We start from the raw sequence: 15,711 nt of genomic DNA on the forward strand, positions 1-15,711 counted from the left end.
ATCTGTGTAGACATAGGCCCAAAGAGCCTCGAGTGTTTTGAAAGTTGTGCAAGATACGATCCAAACGGTTGATGCGGCGAAAGAAGGAGAAGCATTCTTCCGCGCGAAAGATACAACCCGAACCCGTGTGGGCAACGAGAAAGGTGGGCTGAATATTTGTCAGAATTCGAAACAAATTTTTAGAGATATTTTCGATTTTTTCGCGCTGCTCCATTGTCGGGTATTTAAAAAAGCCGCAGCTCTTCACTCCCCCGAAGAGCAACCTCAATTTTCTAGTTTTGTGAACTTTTTCTTTCGGCTCCCCTCCGCTTCCCCCCATCTCTCCCCCCCCAATCCCACCTCTCTCTCTCTCTCTCTACGGAGCTCGAGATCAGAGTGAGGGAGAACAACGACTGGCAATTTAACTAACTCCCATTATATTTTTCTCTTCTTTTTCTTTTTTCTCTGTTTTATTGATTTCCAGAGCTCTACTTTTCTTCCGAGGCTTTATATGCGATCTCTTCCTTATCTTTTCTCCTAAATTTCAGTAACTTTCCTGCTTGGTTAACAATGAAAGGCTTAAATTCCTGTTTGCAATTGGTTGTTCTTGGAAAACATCGGATTTTACTGGAGTTCTGATTCTATTCCTGGCGAAAATTTCTAATTTCTATTCAAACTTTGAGCTTTTCCTACTCTTCTCGGATCGATCGATTCCTCTCCCAAGCTCGGATTCCTGTCAACTCCCACTTTCTCTGCTCTCTTATCATCACCAGAACCTCTTCTGTTGGCTTTCGTTAGAGAAAACTAGGGTTCCAAAAGTTCCCATTTTGGTGAGAAAATCACATCTTGGAGCTCTTCTCCCAGGATTTCTCCTCTGTGAAGTGGTGATACAACCTTGGTTTCTCTAGAAAGATGGTGTCTAGATCCTATTCGAACCTTCTTGAGCTGACCTCCGGCGAGCCACCGTCCGTCGGCCGGATTCGCCGCCGGATCCCCCGGGTGATGACGGTGGCCGGCCTCATTTCCGACCTCGACGAGGACTCCGACTCCGATACCTCCGCCGGCACGTCCTCCTCCCCCCACGACCGCACCATCGTCGTCGCCAACCACCTCCCAGTCCGCGCCCACCGCCGCCCCGACGGTCGCGGCTGGACCTTCTCCTGGGACGAGGACTCCCTCCTCCTCCAGCTTAAGGATGCCATCGGCGACCACTGCGACATGGAATTCATCTACGTCGGCTGCCTTCGCGACGAGATCCCCCCCGCCGACCAGGACGAGGTCGGCCAGATCCTCCTCGAGACCTTCAAGTGCGTGCCGGCCTTCCTGCCGCCCGACCTCCTCGCCCGCTTCTACCATGGCTTCTGCAAGCAGCACCTGTGGCCGCTCTTCCACTACATGCTCCCGCTGTCGCCGGAGCTCGGCGGCCGCTTCGACCGCTCCCTCTGGCAGGCCTACGTCTCCGTCAACAAGATATTTGCCGATAAGATTCTAGAGGTGATCAATCCTGACGAGGATTTTGTCTGGGTTCATGACTACCACCTCATGGTCCTTCCAACCTTCCTCAGGAAAAGGTTTAATCGGGTCAAGCTCGGATTTTTCCTTCATAGTCCATTCCCCTCGTCGGAAATCTACAAGACTTTGCCCGTCCGGGAGGTGCTCTTGCGGGCGCTGCTGAATTCCGACTTGATTGGATTCCACACCTTTGATTATGCTCGCCATTTTCTGTCCTGCTGTAGTAGATTGCTCGGGCTGTCGTATGAGTCCAAGAGGGGCTACATTGGATTGGAGTATCATGGCCGGACGGTTAGCATCAAGATACTGCCGGTTGGAATTCATATGGGTCAGCTGAGGTCGGTGCTGGGCCTACCGGAGACCGAGGCGAAGGTCGCAGAGCTCGTCGAGCAGTTCTGGAATCGGGGAAGGGTGATGCTTCTCGGTGTTGACGACATGGACATCTTTAAAGGGATCAGCTTGAAGCTGCTGGCCATGGAGGAGTTGCTCAAGCAGCATGCGGAGTGGAGGGGGAAGGTGGTTTTGGTTCAGATTGCTAATCCGGCAAGGGGGAGGGGGAGGGATGTCAGGGAAGTCCAGGAGGAGACCCAGGCGATGGCGAGGAGGATCAATGAGGCCTATGGTGCGAATGGGTATGAACCTGTTATTTTGATCAATGAGCCGCTTCAGTTCTATGAGAGAATGGCTCACTATGTGGTGGCAGAGTGTTGTTTGGTAACGGCGGTGAGGGATGGTATGAATCTTATCCCTTATGAGTACATTATTGCCCGGCAGGGGAATGAGAAGTTGGATAGGTTCTTGGGCTTGAATCCTTCCACACCGAAGAAGAGTATGTTGGTGGTTTCGGAGTTTGTCGGGTGCTCACCGTCATTGAGTGGGGCTATCCGGGTGAATCCATGGAATATAGAAGCCGTGGCTGATGCAATGGTGTATGCACTTGAAATGTCTGAGCCAGAGAAGCAGCTACGGCATGAGAAACATTACAGGTTTGTCAGCATTCATGATGTCGGCTACTGGGCAAATAGTTTCTTGCAAGATTTGGCAAGGACATGTCACGGCCATTCCAAGAGGAGGTGTTGGGGAATTGGGTTTGGTCTAGGGTTCAGGGTTGTCACTCTTGATTCAAACTTTAGGAAGCTGTCAATGGAGCACATTGTTTCAGCATACAAGAGAACTAAAACCCGGGCCATCCTGTTAGATTATGATGGTACGCTGATGCCACAAGCGTCGATTGATAAGAGCCCGAGCTCAAATTCCATTGAAATCTTAAACAGTTTGTGTGCTGATATGAATAATGCGGTCTTTCTTGTTAGTGCTAGAAGTAGAAGCACTCTCAGTGAGTGGTTTTCGCCTTGCGAGAATCTGGGCATGGCTGCAGAGCATGGTTACTTTCTGAGGTAGTTATCAGGACTTCGTTACTTCTTTGTCTTAACTTTTAGGTGGTTTGGGATGGAAGTTATACATAGAGCACTGTCTACTTTCAGGTTGAAGAGAGATGCAGAATGGGAAACCTGTGCTCCTGTGGCTGACTGTAGTTGGAAGCAGATTGCAGATCCTGTAATGAAGCTATATACTGAAACAACCGATGGCTCAACCATCGAAGATAAGGAAACTGCACTTGTCTGGTCCTATGAGGATGCTGATCCTGACTTTGGGTCTTGCCAAGCCAAGGAGCTCCTTGATCATCTTGGGAGCGTCCTTGCAAATGAGCCAGTATCGGTGAAGAGTGGTCCGCATGTTGTGGAGGTTAAACCACAGGTTTGGAACCTGAGTCTTAAAACTGGCTTCTTTTCATCCAATATGATTCTGCTTTAATGATAATTAAGGTTGATCTGCATTATTTTTGCAGGGTGTGAACAAGGGCCTGGTGGCCCAGCGCCTACTGTCGGTCATGCAGGAGAGGGGCTTATCACCAGACTTTATACTGTGTATTGGAGATGATAGGTCTGATGAAGATATGTTTGCAATTATTAGCACTGCCATGGCAAGCAGTTCTGTAACTCCTGCAGCAGAAGTGTTTGCATGCACGGTTGGTCAGAAGCCTAGTAAGGCCAAATATTATCTGGATGATACAGCCGAGATTGTTAGGCTGATGCAAGGATTGGCTGCAGTCTCAGAACAAGTGCGCAGAAGCTCGCAAATGGTTTAGTACTACACTTGCCATCCAAAAGATGGCAAGATACATTCTTTCTTTTGTCTTACGTGACTTTTTGAGTACCTTGTGAAGTATCATGCAGTAGTGTAGTGGATCTTCCTTTTTCATGTTATCAAGTAGGGTGTATATAAGTTAAACCCTTGAAAAAAGTTGTTGTGATGATACCTCTATGGTTTTTGATTTCTCTCTGACAGACATGTACATATGATATGTCAATGCTTGTGTCCCCTCAATCTTCTTGCCAGGTTTGGAGCTTGTAGTAACATGACAACTTTGAATAGTATTTGAACATTGTGATCACATGTCATGTGGAAAATCTAGCGACACCTTAACTTCTCCCATCTGCATCAAACTCCTCTGCAGCCTCTGAACTTCAATAATATAGATGGAAGCAACCAGATTGGTTATTTCCTTCTGCAGGTCTTGTAAATTGTTATAAATTTGATTTCAGTTAGGTTTTTACTGCCATTTGCTTGTTCAGCCTTGAATTTGATTGTCTGAAATCATATGTATATAATTGGGCCTAGAACCTATTGATAGCTGATTTTTGTATGTGTAATTACTGGAATGCCCTTGTCATATGTTAATGGCAATACCTTGTCATGTTTCAGGGTGCTGCTATACTTGATGCATGTGTGAGTAATGCATGTACGCAAGGTTAAATGCACACATGGCAGTGGTGACTGCATGGGCCATTGACAGGGTGTTTGGCCAAACATGTTGTGGCTTGTCAGCATGTAACTTTATGTGCGTAGGACCCTTTTTTTTATGATTTCTTTTTTAAAAATGGAAGTCTTAATGCCGCTATTTCTTACAAAAAAGTCTTTAAGCCATGCTGCATATACATTGAGATTGTTTGAAGTTTTTAAATTTTGCATTCGAACTAGATATTGTAAGTTTAGATAGGAGATTGATGGCTGTGATGATATATTGATACAACCATTCATAGTACACCATCTCAGTAGAGTCCCATATCGGTGCTGCCTGTCATTGTGTCAATATGCATGATACAGGGGTCTATTTGGCATGCTGAGTGTCAACATGCCCCTCGTATCATGTGTTGGTATCCAATTGGTATGGTATGGAATGCTCCATACCTCCTAATTTAGAGCTGTATGGTGCATCTTGTTGCTGTTATTTTTCATCAAAACTCTTGATGATATCTTATTCAAGGTTTTAAGTCTTGGCAGGATGGGGGTGTCCCAGTTGTCTTGTTCCGTTCCTACAAGAAAATATGACTGGGACAGGGTCGGAAATCGGAAACCCATTCATGTAGGGGAGAGAAGAAGAAAGAGGAAAGAAAAAAAAGAAGGAAAGGTGGAAAAAGGGAAAAAGTGAAAGGAAAGAAAAAAGAAAATTAAAGAAAGGAATGGAGAAGAAAAAGAAAGAACAGAAAAAAAGATTTTGAGAGGAAAGAGAAAGACGAAGAAAAAAGGAAAAAAAAAGAATAAATGAAAGAACAAGAAAAAGAAAGAAACATGAATGGAAAGAAACGAAGGTAGAGAAAAGGAAGAAAAGAAGGAAAGAAGAAAAATAAAGAAAGAAAGGAATGAAGGGTAAAGAGATGAGGGGTATCCATAGGGATACATGATTGAGACTGCCGTCGGGATAGGGCTGGATACCAGGGCATCCTGTTCCATGGAGAAACCAGGATCCCTCTATCCCACGAGATATAAAGCTTTGATCTTATCTCCACTTGTATAAGGCAACTGTGGATTGGCTTTATTTTGTACGTTCTATCAAAGTAGTATGAGCTATATAATCCTAAGATGCTGCACTTATGGTACATTATCTTGTCAGATCTTCTTCAACTTTTGTCGTAATGACTTGTGGTCTTAACTTAAGGATTTGACTCTGCCATTGGTTTCTGTTAATGCCATAATCCTTATTTGCAAAGTGTTGTTCCCTTTCTGCCATTTTTCTTTTAGTGATGCGTCAACCTATAACCTGGTTCTGTCCGCTTACTTGGACTGCTGTTCACAAACAGTCCATAGCAGCCTCCATATTTATTTGCTATGGTTTTCTAATGCTCATGTGCCTCATTGCTATCTACATGGATGTCGCGTAGCTGATGTTAGAACTTGTAATAATCCTTTTAGGTATCAACAGTAGCATCTCCACCAAACATGAACTGCTTTGCTCTGATGCTAGATGTCTTCATTTGTTCAGTATAAGAACATATTTTAAGAATCAAACTTTTCCTACTTATTCTTTGAATTGCTGGCCTTCAGTTGGATTCTTGGGATGAGTGGGTGTGGTAAACGGACATCAATCTTTTAGTTCCAAAATAAAGCTCTTTGCTTATAACTTATACCAAGAAGAATTTCAGTTACCTACCTGCCTCACATAAATGCTCAAGGAGAAATGTAAGAACTCTGAATTTCTCAACTCATGGCAAAGCTTAGACAACACGTCACATATCCTTGGGCTCAGTTTTGATGCGAGGAAGGAGAATATGAAAAAATGGGAGAAAAGGGAAATGGATCATGGAAATTATCAAGCTGCTGAGGTCATTGAGGAAAGAGCAGTTAATTTCCTTACTTTCTTCCCCAATCTCAGATCTGCTTATGCATTAGTCTCTTTATGGGTGTGTGAAAGTTCTTTAGTTCTATTTAGATACAGTAAATATCTGCTCATTAGATGTTTTATATACTAAACCTCCAAACTATGAAACTAGAACAGGTAATTGCCCCTATCAAGAAAGGCAGGTTTGTGGCCACACAATTATGCTAATTAGTCAACAGCACAAGGAAAAGATGGGTAAACATATTGGTTGATATGTAATTATGTTTGTATTTGTTGCTGCTGTTAGTGAGGGTCTCTTGTGGATCTGAATTAGATGTTTGTTTCTTTTTTCATTAGCACCCACACAATTGGCAGTTCTACAGAAGGAATTTTCTAATATTTGACAACGACAATGCATTGTATCACCGCATCTGATCAGCAATCTGTACTCTCATCACTCTCATCATTTTTCTAGAGCTTGGCCAAGATCCTGGATGCTTGGCAATGCAATGAACCTCAAAGTCGACCTATTATTCTTTAGTCTGAGAAAAATGATATATCATTCAATTATGGTCTGTGTTCTTCTCTAGGATTTTACTGATCTGAGGGAGAGTATCTGGTTCAGATCATGAGGAATTTTAGTAAATTAAGATTTACTCGTTATGCTATCGCTTATGTAGTTCAAGCGAGACTACAAACGCAAAAATACTTGCTAGGGAAGGTCTTATGTTATATGAGATACCTTGTTCTCAACCATATTTCAAGCGATCTCTGATGGTACACTCTTTTGCATAAAGGCTGTAATTTCTAGTGACAGGCTCAAGGCAGGTCTTTGAACTCCATATTTGCATTTTCCTTATTAATGATTCAAATTTTGCTTGGTTCAGACTTCAGAGCATGTGCAAGCTCTCAGTGCAAGAGGAAGTGAGATTTGGACGGACAACTTCGGCTGATGGTTCCAAGAAGCATGTTCATGTGGCCAACCAGTAGTGAATGTTCTCCGTATACTTCTTTCGTTGCTGCTTGGCCTTTTTTTTCTTGATGAAAGAGGGAGGTTTAATCCACCCAGTTTTTATCATATATATTTTTGAAGAAGTTTTTTACAGGTTATGTACATCAGGCTTGCCCACTGAAGAAATGGACGGAAGCAGTGGAAGGTCTCTATTCAAAGGTGGCTCCCGGCTGAAACAATGACGTGGAGGCCTCAAATTGTGTGACATGCACACGTGTAAGGTCATCTTTTTTTTGTTCCTGCGTCAGTTTAGTCGAGGCCGCAATGATTCCCTTTCGTTTTCTGATGAGGCACGCAGCGTCTGTTTACGTGGTCCAGCATAAGCAGTTCCTGCGTACTAGCCCTCATGCAGGCTGGGACGTTGTTTTCTCTTTCTTCTCCCTCTCTCTCTTTTTCTCTTAATTTGTTGTTCACCCATTGCTGGCTTTTATCAGTTTCATAGACCCGGTTTAAGTCTTCCATTATAGGTTGAAGTCCAGCTTAGCAACAGGTGTTGTATTCGTTCTGCTATAGCTGTGTGGTTGTCCTGCCTTCCAATCTGAATATTCTGTTGTTTCTTTCATTCCAGATTACCCATCAGAGTAGTGTTAGCAGGTAATCACAGGCCACTCTCATCTCCTTATCAGGTGTTTTATTATTCCATGAGTTCCAGAATTCCTCTATGGGAGAAATTATTGCATGCATCAGGTGCAAGTGAACCGGGGCAAATCCCGGAGCATGTGCACGGTGGATAGCACGCAATCGGGAATTGGTGAAATACAAGGGGTCGCGTGGCGTGTTATCCACCGTGGGATTTCACGCGGTCCAATTGCACCTGGTGCATGCAGTATGGAGGCCCTCAGTGGGGCATCGTAAGAATATATGGTTTGCTGTTTCTTCTTTGCTGGTGCAGAGCACGCACACAGGGGGGGCACTCCATTTTCTTTCGTTGCTGCTTGGTTATGGTACGAAAACTTCTCTCTTTGATATTACAGAGAGGGGGAGCAGCCTCTGGACTGGCTTGCATGCAGACAAGGAGATCTTGTAGATGGAGATAATTCCTTGTGATATCTTTTGTTATACATTTTTCTTGAAGTCCTAAAGACTTGCTGGTGGCGTGAAGATTCATTGTGGTGTGTCAGAATGGTCCATCCTGTGACATGTATGTGTTGTGGCTCTGAATTGTCATCTCCTGGGGGCCTCCGTCTACAGCAGGCTCGGGGTTCGCTCTATGAACTAGTTCGAATAAAACTTGAACGATTCTCTGTGCAACAGAGAGAGAGAAAAGCTAGCTAGAGGAGTCCATGGTGATGGTTATAGTATTAAGTTAAGGCTCTAACATCTGGGTAGGAAGTTTGAACATGAATGATCTACATGATGGACGCGTTAGATGTTCATAAGATTTCTGGATGCAGCCTCTCATCTGCTATTCAAATTAGATGAGTTTTGCGTGCACATCGGTGCATGGCCTCGCATCAATCAGTCGCTATCTCACTGAGATTGTACGTGCATGGGACAATGAATGCCCCCCCTCCCTCCGCCATCGCTTTTTTTTTTTGGATTAAATGGGAGGATTACATCAACCGTGCCATTTAAATTATTTACAGATTTGTCACAATTGGGTAACCTCTATTACAGCAGTTGTATGGAATAGCTGAGACTGAACTGGCCCTATAATATTTTGCATGACCACAGTGCAGTGCAGAATCTGAAAATTATATCCAAAAAATCATGTTTCAAGCAATTGGTGGATAGTATTGTAGGAGTCAAAGTTCCTTACAGGTCGCCCTGTTTCTGTAATTGCATCTCCCGGGTTTTCCTTACATCTTCTCTCCTCACAAGCTTTGCTTGTGGTGCATGTAGTTTCACTAAGCAAGAAGCATGCATCTAATGATCGATATCATCTTATCAATAATGCACGTTTGAAGTAAACTATAATATTTGACTCATAAACTCCATGTTCTGGTTTATGTTTTGCTTTTGTATTTTTGAAAGGAAAGTGAGGCATATGGGCTCACATGCACTGGTACTTTGCAGGTGAAATGGATGACAGAAGATATGGATGCTATGAACTGAACACTATCTAATTTTTATTATCCAACTTAAGGAATACGCAACCATTCTTGGTTGGTGCTTCTGCTGCTTCTCTTGCAAGGAAGGTAAGAAAACCAACAAAAGTGTAGTTATAAAATAGGAATTACAAAGACCGGAGGAGGATACCTGGTTGCTCCTATCAACCCAAGGCGTTCTTATAGTAATAGCAAACTTCATAGGGAAGTCGAAAAGGTTTTATGTATAACCTATATGTACCATATGGTATCACATGATAAAATGCATGCATGAAGTTTGAACTAGTCTCGGCAATCGTAGTGCCAGAACTAGTTCAAACTAGACTCCTGCACTCTTATATATAACCCTTAATTTTTATATCAACATTACACAGTTTTGTCAGGCTATGAAGCTTGAACTAGTGCCATCAATCGCGGGCGGGGATTGCTTGAGGTTTTCATCCAAATTTTACACACAAGGCCCCAGCAGATAAAAGTTCAGATCCCGCTGCTGGAAAGTTTATGCCAGTTCCGTCACGTGTGTTTTTGTGTAAACCCCTATCGAATGTCAAAACTGCAAAGAAACCCTTCAGGTTAACTTGCGGCAAAGGTTGAACTAGTGCTTAATATGCACCTCGTCTGGATGCCATATGTATATATATATATATAGAGCGAGATTAAAAATAGATCGATCAGATTTGAATTAAAATACGATCAAATCAGAATTCGATAATACTGATTCGATAATATAAGTCCTACATCAATGATCCAAACTGTTGGATATGATATCCTATCTCAAAATTACTTGCACACAAAAAATTATATAATTTAAAAATCTCTAACCTATACATCAAGTAGTCACAAATTGAATAGTTTATATAAAATTGAATTAAAAATATTCTTCGATCACTTGATGCATAAACTACAAATAATCTAAATTATGACATTTTGCATCCAGAAAATTATAATTTTTATCTACAGGATGTCAAAATATAACGCAGGATGTCATAATTTTTTTAAAAAACAGAGATATTTTTGTCATTCAAAATTTTCAAACGAAAAAATAAAACTACAGATTTAATACGGCATATTAGAAAGTGATTGGACAAAAACACTACTTCCATATTATGATATCTTGAGCTATATTATGACTTCTTGGATTATAATATGGCACAGGATGTCATAATTTTTTCCAAAGAACAGACATATTTTTATTGTACAAATTTTAAATGAAAAAATTGATTTGCAGATGTTAAATATGCGTTGAAAAATAATGACTGTGTGGACTAATTGGACAAAACGATATGCTCCATGTCAAATTTTTTACACTGCCCATATACACAAAAAATTTCTCAATACATGTCCGGACAAATGGCTAAAGAGCAGTCACTTTTGGTTGGTTGTCGGAGGGAATTCTTTTAGGCCTCCAATTCATCAGCAATCTGCGCTCCTCCATTTCTTCCACCCCAACATTTTAAATGCCTTCTCTGGGTTGTAGACTTGGCATTTAAGAACTTAAGAACAGTCCCATCTCCATAATTCTGCAGTGGAGGAGCCTAATGCTTCACAGAATAAAGCAAACTTAGTAATTCTGAACAACAAAGAACTATTGCTCATGGCATAATTGCAAAGGCTAATAATGCTAATACTAATTACTATTACCAATTGCAATGGCCATCCCCACATATTTCTCCATGAGAGAGAGAGAAAGAGAGAGAGAGAGAGAGAGCTTAGTATAGAACAGTTGTTTTGTCCTGTGAGGTCCTATAACAGTCTCGCCAGAATTTAGTACAAGTCTTTTGCATCATTATTTGTAAATTATAATCACAGTTTTTATTTAAATATCAAATATATATTAATAGAAATGCCTTGACAGTGGGATCTTTCCACTGCAAGCCATTAAACGAACTGACAAAAACTATTCTACTAGAAGGCAAAGCTGCCAAAATGAGGAAAAGATATGATGGTCCCATACGTAATGAAAGTTGAAACCTGGTATATTTGAGAATTGTTGACAAAAAATTTACACATCTCTATTTGGCAGACCCCGAGTGTAAATTGGATTTCATTTCCAGGTTCCTACTTGCAGGCGAACATTGTGATGAAGCTTGCTTTGGAGGCAATCCCCAAAGATTTGGAGGACTCATCAATCTCTAAGTGCTGAAAACTTGGAACAAAATTTCGGTGAAGAAGATCTAAACATTGGCAGTGCACCATCCGTGCATGCCCCAATCTATGCCAATTCTCGGTCTAATTTTACTTTCGGTCTACGTTTCTTGTCCAAATCAGACCACAAGAAGGCCCATAGTAGGTTAGTCTGCCCCACCAACTACCACGACAATCTTTGGCCCTGGGGTGGAAGCCATCACACTTTCAGCCATAAAGTTTCTCACCATGCATGTTTTGGGCGGGGTCTAAGATGGTTATATCACTGAAAATCTTCCCATTATTTACAGAATAGTGCATAAGAAAGGAAGAGATGAATACAAAAAGAAGGCAAAATATGGAGTATAATAGTAACCATCATGTACGGAACAAACATATTATATGTAATGGTTGGCATTATGGTAATAAATATTGTTGTCCTTCAGAATACCAATGGATTCCAATTCTCAATAATTACATCACTGTTAAAACCGACCAAGACTAGGCTTCCAGTCTGCCCACTATCGATTAAGGGTGCTTTATAAAATTAAGAACAGAAATGGAGTTAGATTATTCTACCAAATCAACATATTAAACCAATTAACACAGCCACAAATGGCGCTTATTTCTTCAATTGTACAACAACTGTAATAATCCAATGAAACTAATCTTTCAATTCATCCAACACTTGGGCAATAAGTAAAGATATGGCTAACAATAATTTGAGAACTCACTAGCCTCCAAGGACAGGACAGGTACACCAAATCCCATAACGATTTTTGAGGACCTGAGCAGGATGACTAACCCAAATGACAATTAGAAAGGTTAAGAGAGAAGGGGGAAGAGAAAGACCGAACCAGATATCCTGAAGATTGCACATGAAATGCTGCCTAGGATTTCCAGAAGAATTCTACCGCTCCATCCCTACAAAACAAGCCACCAATTAAAAGGCCTAGCGTTAAAAAAATTCTCCCAACCAAGTAGTTGTACACCGACATAAATAGATCCAGCAAATGAATATTAAAAAATGCAGTCTAAAGCAGGATCAAGAAAATGAATTGCGCAAGCAATATGCGGGGGGGGGGGGGAGGGAGCCTACATGAAAAGGCAAAATACCATTGCACCATTTTCAAGTTCACGTATGTATAGATTCTGAACTACAATCTAATGGCAAACCAATTTAATAAAGACAGGTAGAGGCGCCTCTAAAGGCTGAATTGCAGAAAGTATGCCTTTGGTTCAGGGCCACTTGGCATTTGATTATGTATAAAGAGCAAAATGTGCATGGTAAAGTTCCTCTCACAACAACCTGGATATTCATGTCAAACACATGCTAGAACTTTCCCAACATACAGCTTAAGCCTTGCATATGATATGAATGTCCAATTGCATGAATTTGGATAAACATTATAGGAGGGAAAAATTATACATGATGAAAATTTTACCTTGGTGCAGAAGAGAAAGTTAGAGGTTTCTCTTTTATTCTTTTGCAAGGCAAAAGCATAAAATTGGAGATTTACAAGTTGAAATACAACACCCAGCCACTGAGTTACTACTATAACTGATGCTTAATCGACAAAAACAGTGAAAGAAAAAATAATTTAAAAGAAAATTAACTGATTCACAATTTTAATCTTTTGCAAAGCAAAAGCATAAAATTGGAGATTTACAAGTTGAAATACAACAATCAGCCACTGAGTTACTACTATAACTGATGCTTAATGCACAACAACAGGGAAACAAAAAAAATATTTTCAAAGCAAATTAACTGATTCACAAACTAAAAATAATATGAGTGCATTTTACAACCAATAAATCCTGTCAAGGCTGTTCATACATCAAATATAGGTAAAAGAACAAACATCTACTATTTTTAATTAACTAGGTCTATCTTACCCACTTAAGAGAAAATCTTTAAAACAGAATAAACAGTCAATATTTTGTTAGGAAATGACAAAATACACTTTCGATTTTAAAATCAAATAACAAAACCAAGGTGGATTCATCTAGGGTAAATACGTCAAAAGTAAAAACAATGAAGAGACAAAAGTCATAATACAATCTCCTACTTTTACAGAAAATGAGATAAAGCACATGAGAGGTGTTGCATTACCTACTTACATAGAACATTCATGAAGTCACTTGAAATAGGAGGACTCATTGGGTTCCACACTTTAAATATCACCATTAAGCCCAAAGAAATCTTTATTCAATATGTCTTTATCATCATCAGGACTTGTGCCATTAGTGGGAGATTCAATGTCATCCACAGCAAACCGGCAGGGAATGCGAGTACCTTGACCAATAAAACCAAGACTTCTCCCTTGTCCTTTATCCGGTAAAGTCTGTGACACTGTACCACCACCCTGGATGTTGCTCAAGTTAGGAAAACCAAGATTTCTCCCTTGTCCCTGATCAGGCAAAGTCTGTGACACTGCACCAGCACCTTGAATGTTTTTCAAATTAGGTACAAGATAAGGTGATTGATTAATGGGACCAATATTCCCATCAGGGGTCTGTGCCCTCCAACCAGCGCTGGCATCAGTACAGGATGGCACTGACGAATAAATTGATTTAGGAATCAAGTATCTATTTAGTACAGTGATATCCTTGAAGCCTTCGTCCAAGACTTGTGCCTGACCCAGTTGTGCATTATTTGACTGAGATGAGAGTAGGCTGTTGTCCACAATTGCACTGTTCTTATAGCTGGAGCAATAGCTGATTGGGGCAGGACTGCTCCCTTCCTGAAAACTAGTCAACAGCCGCGGAGGGACAACCATGCAGTTCTGATTTATGAGACCAGGATCATTCCCATCTTGGAAACTGGTTGATGATTGAGAAGGACCCATGGGTTCCTGATTTATGAGACCAGGATTATTCCCACCTTGAGAACTGGTCAATGATGAATTCCGACTTACAAGACTAAGATTATTACCTGCCTGCATACTATTTGATGACTTCGGAGGAGCAAATATAGAGTTCTGATTCATAGTAGGATTATTCTCTGCTTGTAAACTAGTTGATGACTGAGAAGGCACTAATACAGAGTTCTGATTCACGAGCACAGGCTTCTCCCTTGCCTGAAACCTCTTTGACACCTGAGAGGGAAGAACTAGACAAGATGGTTGCACATTAATTGCATGATGGGATTCTGATAGCACAGGATGAGGTTGTTGCTGCTGTAACATCGGGACCAGCAAGTTACTATTTTGAGTGCTACTTAACCCTCCAAGATTGCTGCCAGAGACCACCCCAAGGTTATTGGAGGACCAAGTAGGAAAACCAGAAGACAAGCCCCTAACAGCTACATTTGATTGAGGGAACTGTTTGGGCATGTTGGCCTGGCATTTTATCAGAGGTTGACCAAACACTATGCCATGTTCAACAGGAACAGATTTAGCTCCTTGAATTGAGGCTTGTTGAAGAACTGGTTGGACCATTTCTGGCATTCCTAAGCTGCCAGCAGGTCGGCCGAATAGCTCATCTTGCCAAGCAGCCAAGGTTTGTGGAGGAATTTGACCTGAGACCGTCAATGTTTGGAAATCAAGGCTTCCAAGTGAAGGCACTTCTGCATTTGAGCCAGCATCAGGCAATGAAATAGGAAGTCCAGTGTGGTGTTGAGCTGAACTCAATCTCTTCAGATACAATCTGAATTTCTGCACAAGTTCAACAAATTACTAGAAAATTAGAATTATAGACATGGACTACAAGGAAAAACTGAAAAACATAATTATGGACTATGTGCAGTGAATCAAAAAGAAATATGTTAATGGTTTTATAATATTCCTATATCATTTATTTTTAAGTTTCCTTAATATACTTTTCTTTTACTATTGTAGTTTTTAAGTACAATCAAACTCTGATTCATGCAACCAGTCCATCATTTGCTACTTATTACGGTCGACCATGGACTGATACATGAAAAAAAAAAACGCTACTAAAAGCTCTTTCAATCAAAGACATTACATTTTTTTTATAAAGTAATTGCATGACATGTATGATAATGATAACAATGTCCTGTATTATCTTCCTTGTGGAGGAAAACCAAGAAAGCCGAAGGAATATAAGGTAAACAAGCTGTTGAATATTAGGAACATCTTCAGTTGCATTTTAGGTAACATATTCAGATATTACCCCTCAAGTAGGAGCAATATTATGTGTCTCGTTAACGATACTGAGATACTCTATGGTGTTCTTCCACCCATATTCCACATAATAATGTTTTCAGAGAGACCTTCACCATAAGATTGTAATTATAGTGCTTCTAAATAAATGTAACTCTTTGATTTCTGTTTTTTCCATCTTTTCATATAGATAATAGTGTAACTGAAGAAGAAAAGGTGCATTCTTCATTGGCATAATAGAATTACTAAAGC

General features: G+C 40.9%; 2 protein-coding genes across 11 annotated transcripts in view; one reads left to right on the forward strand and one right to left on the reverse strand.

Moving 5' to 3' along the window:
• The first annotated feature begins 289 nt into the window (after window positions 1-289).
• On the forward strand, window positions 290-8,369 carry LOC105041116 (alpha,alpha-trehalose-phosphate synthase [UDP-forming] 6). 2 transcript variants are annotated; one of them, XR_012139921.1, is made up of 4 exons: window positions 290-2,888; window positions 2,976-3,249; window positions 3,341-7,153; window positions 7,258-8,368. XR_012139921.1 is itself a non-coding variant. In XM_010917932.4 (3 exons), the coding sequence occupies exons 1-3, from the start codon at window positions 892-894 to the stop codon at window positions 3,638-3,640; spliced, it is 2,571 nt and encodes an 856-aa protein (XP_010916234.1). In that variant the 5' UTR covers window positions 290-891; the 3' UTR covers window positions 3,641-8,369. The 2 variants fall into 2 exon arrangements, 1 of the variants encoding a protein (XP_010916234.1); XM_010917932.4 differs by having other exon boundaries at window positions 3,341-8,369.
• Window positions 8,370-10,398: 2,029 nt separating this feature from the next.
• The window catches only part of LOC105041115 (two-component response regulator ORR21), a 22,610-nt gene continuing 17,297 nt past the window's right edge, over window positions 10,399-15,711 (reverse strand). For 2 of the 9 annotated variants that reach the window (XM_029263383.2, XM_029263379.2), the window contains 2 exons: window positions 13,449-14,991; window positions 10,399-12,259 (listed from right to left, as the gene is read on the reverse strand). In XM_029263383.2, the coding sequence (XP_029119216.1) occupies window positions 13,510-14,991 (1,482 nt within the window). In that variant the 3' untranslated portion in view covers window positions 10,399-12,259; window positions 13,449-13,509. Of the gene's footprint in view, window positions 12,260-13,448; window positions 14,992-15,711 lie in introns of those variants that run through there. The other 7 variants (XM_073254278.1, XM_010917928.4, XM_073254277.1 and 4 more) reach the window with 7 other exon arrangements.

The sequence above is a fragment of the Elaeis guineensis genome, chromosome 3, assembly GCF_000442705.2.
Source record: "Elaeis guineensis isolate ETL-2024a chromosome 3, EG11, whole genome shotgun sequence".
NCBI classification, from domain to species: domain Eukaryota; kingdom Viridiplantae; phylum Streptophyta; class Magnoliopsida; order Arecales; family Arecaceae; genus Elaeis; species Elaeis guineensis.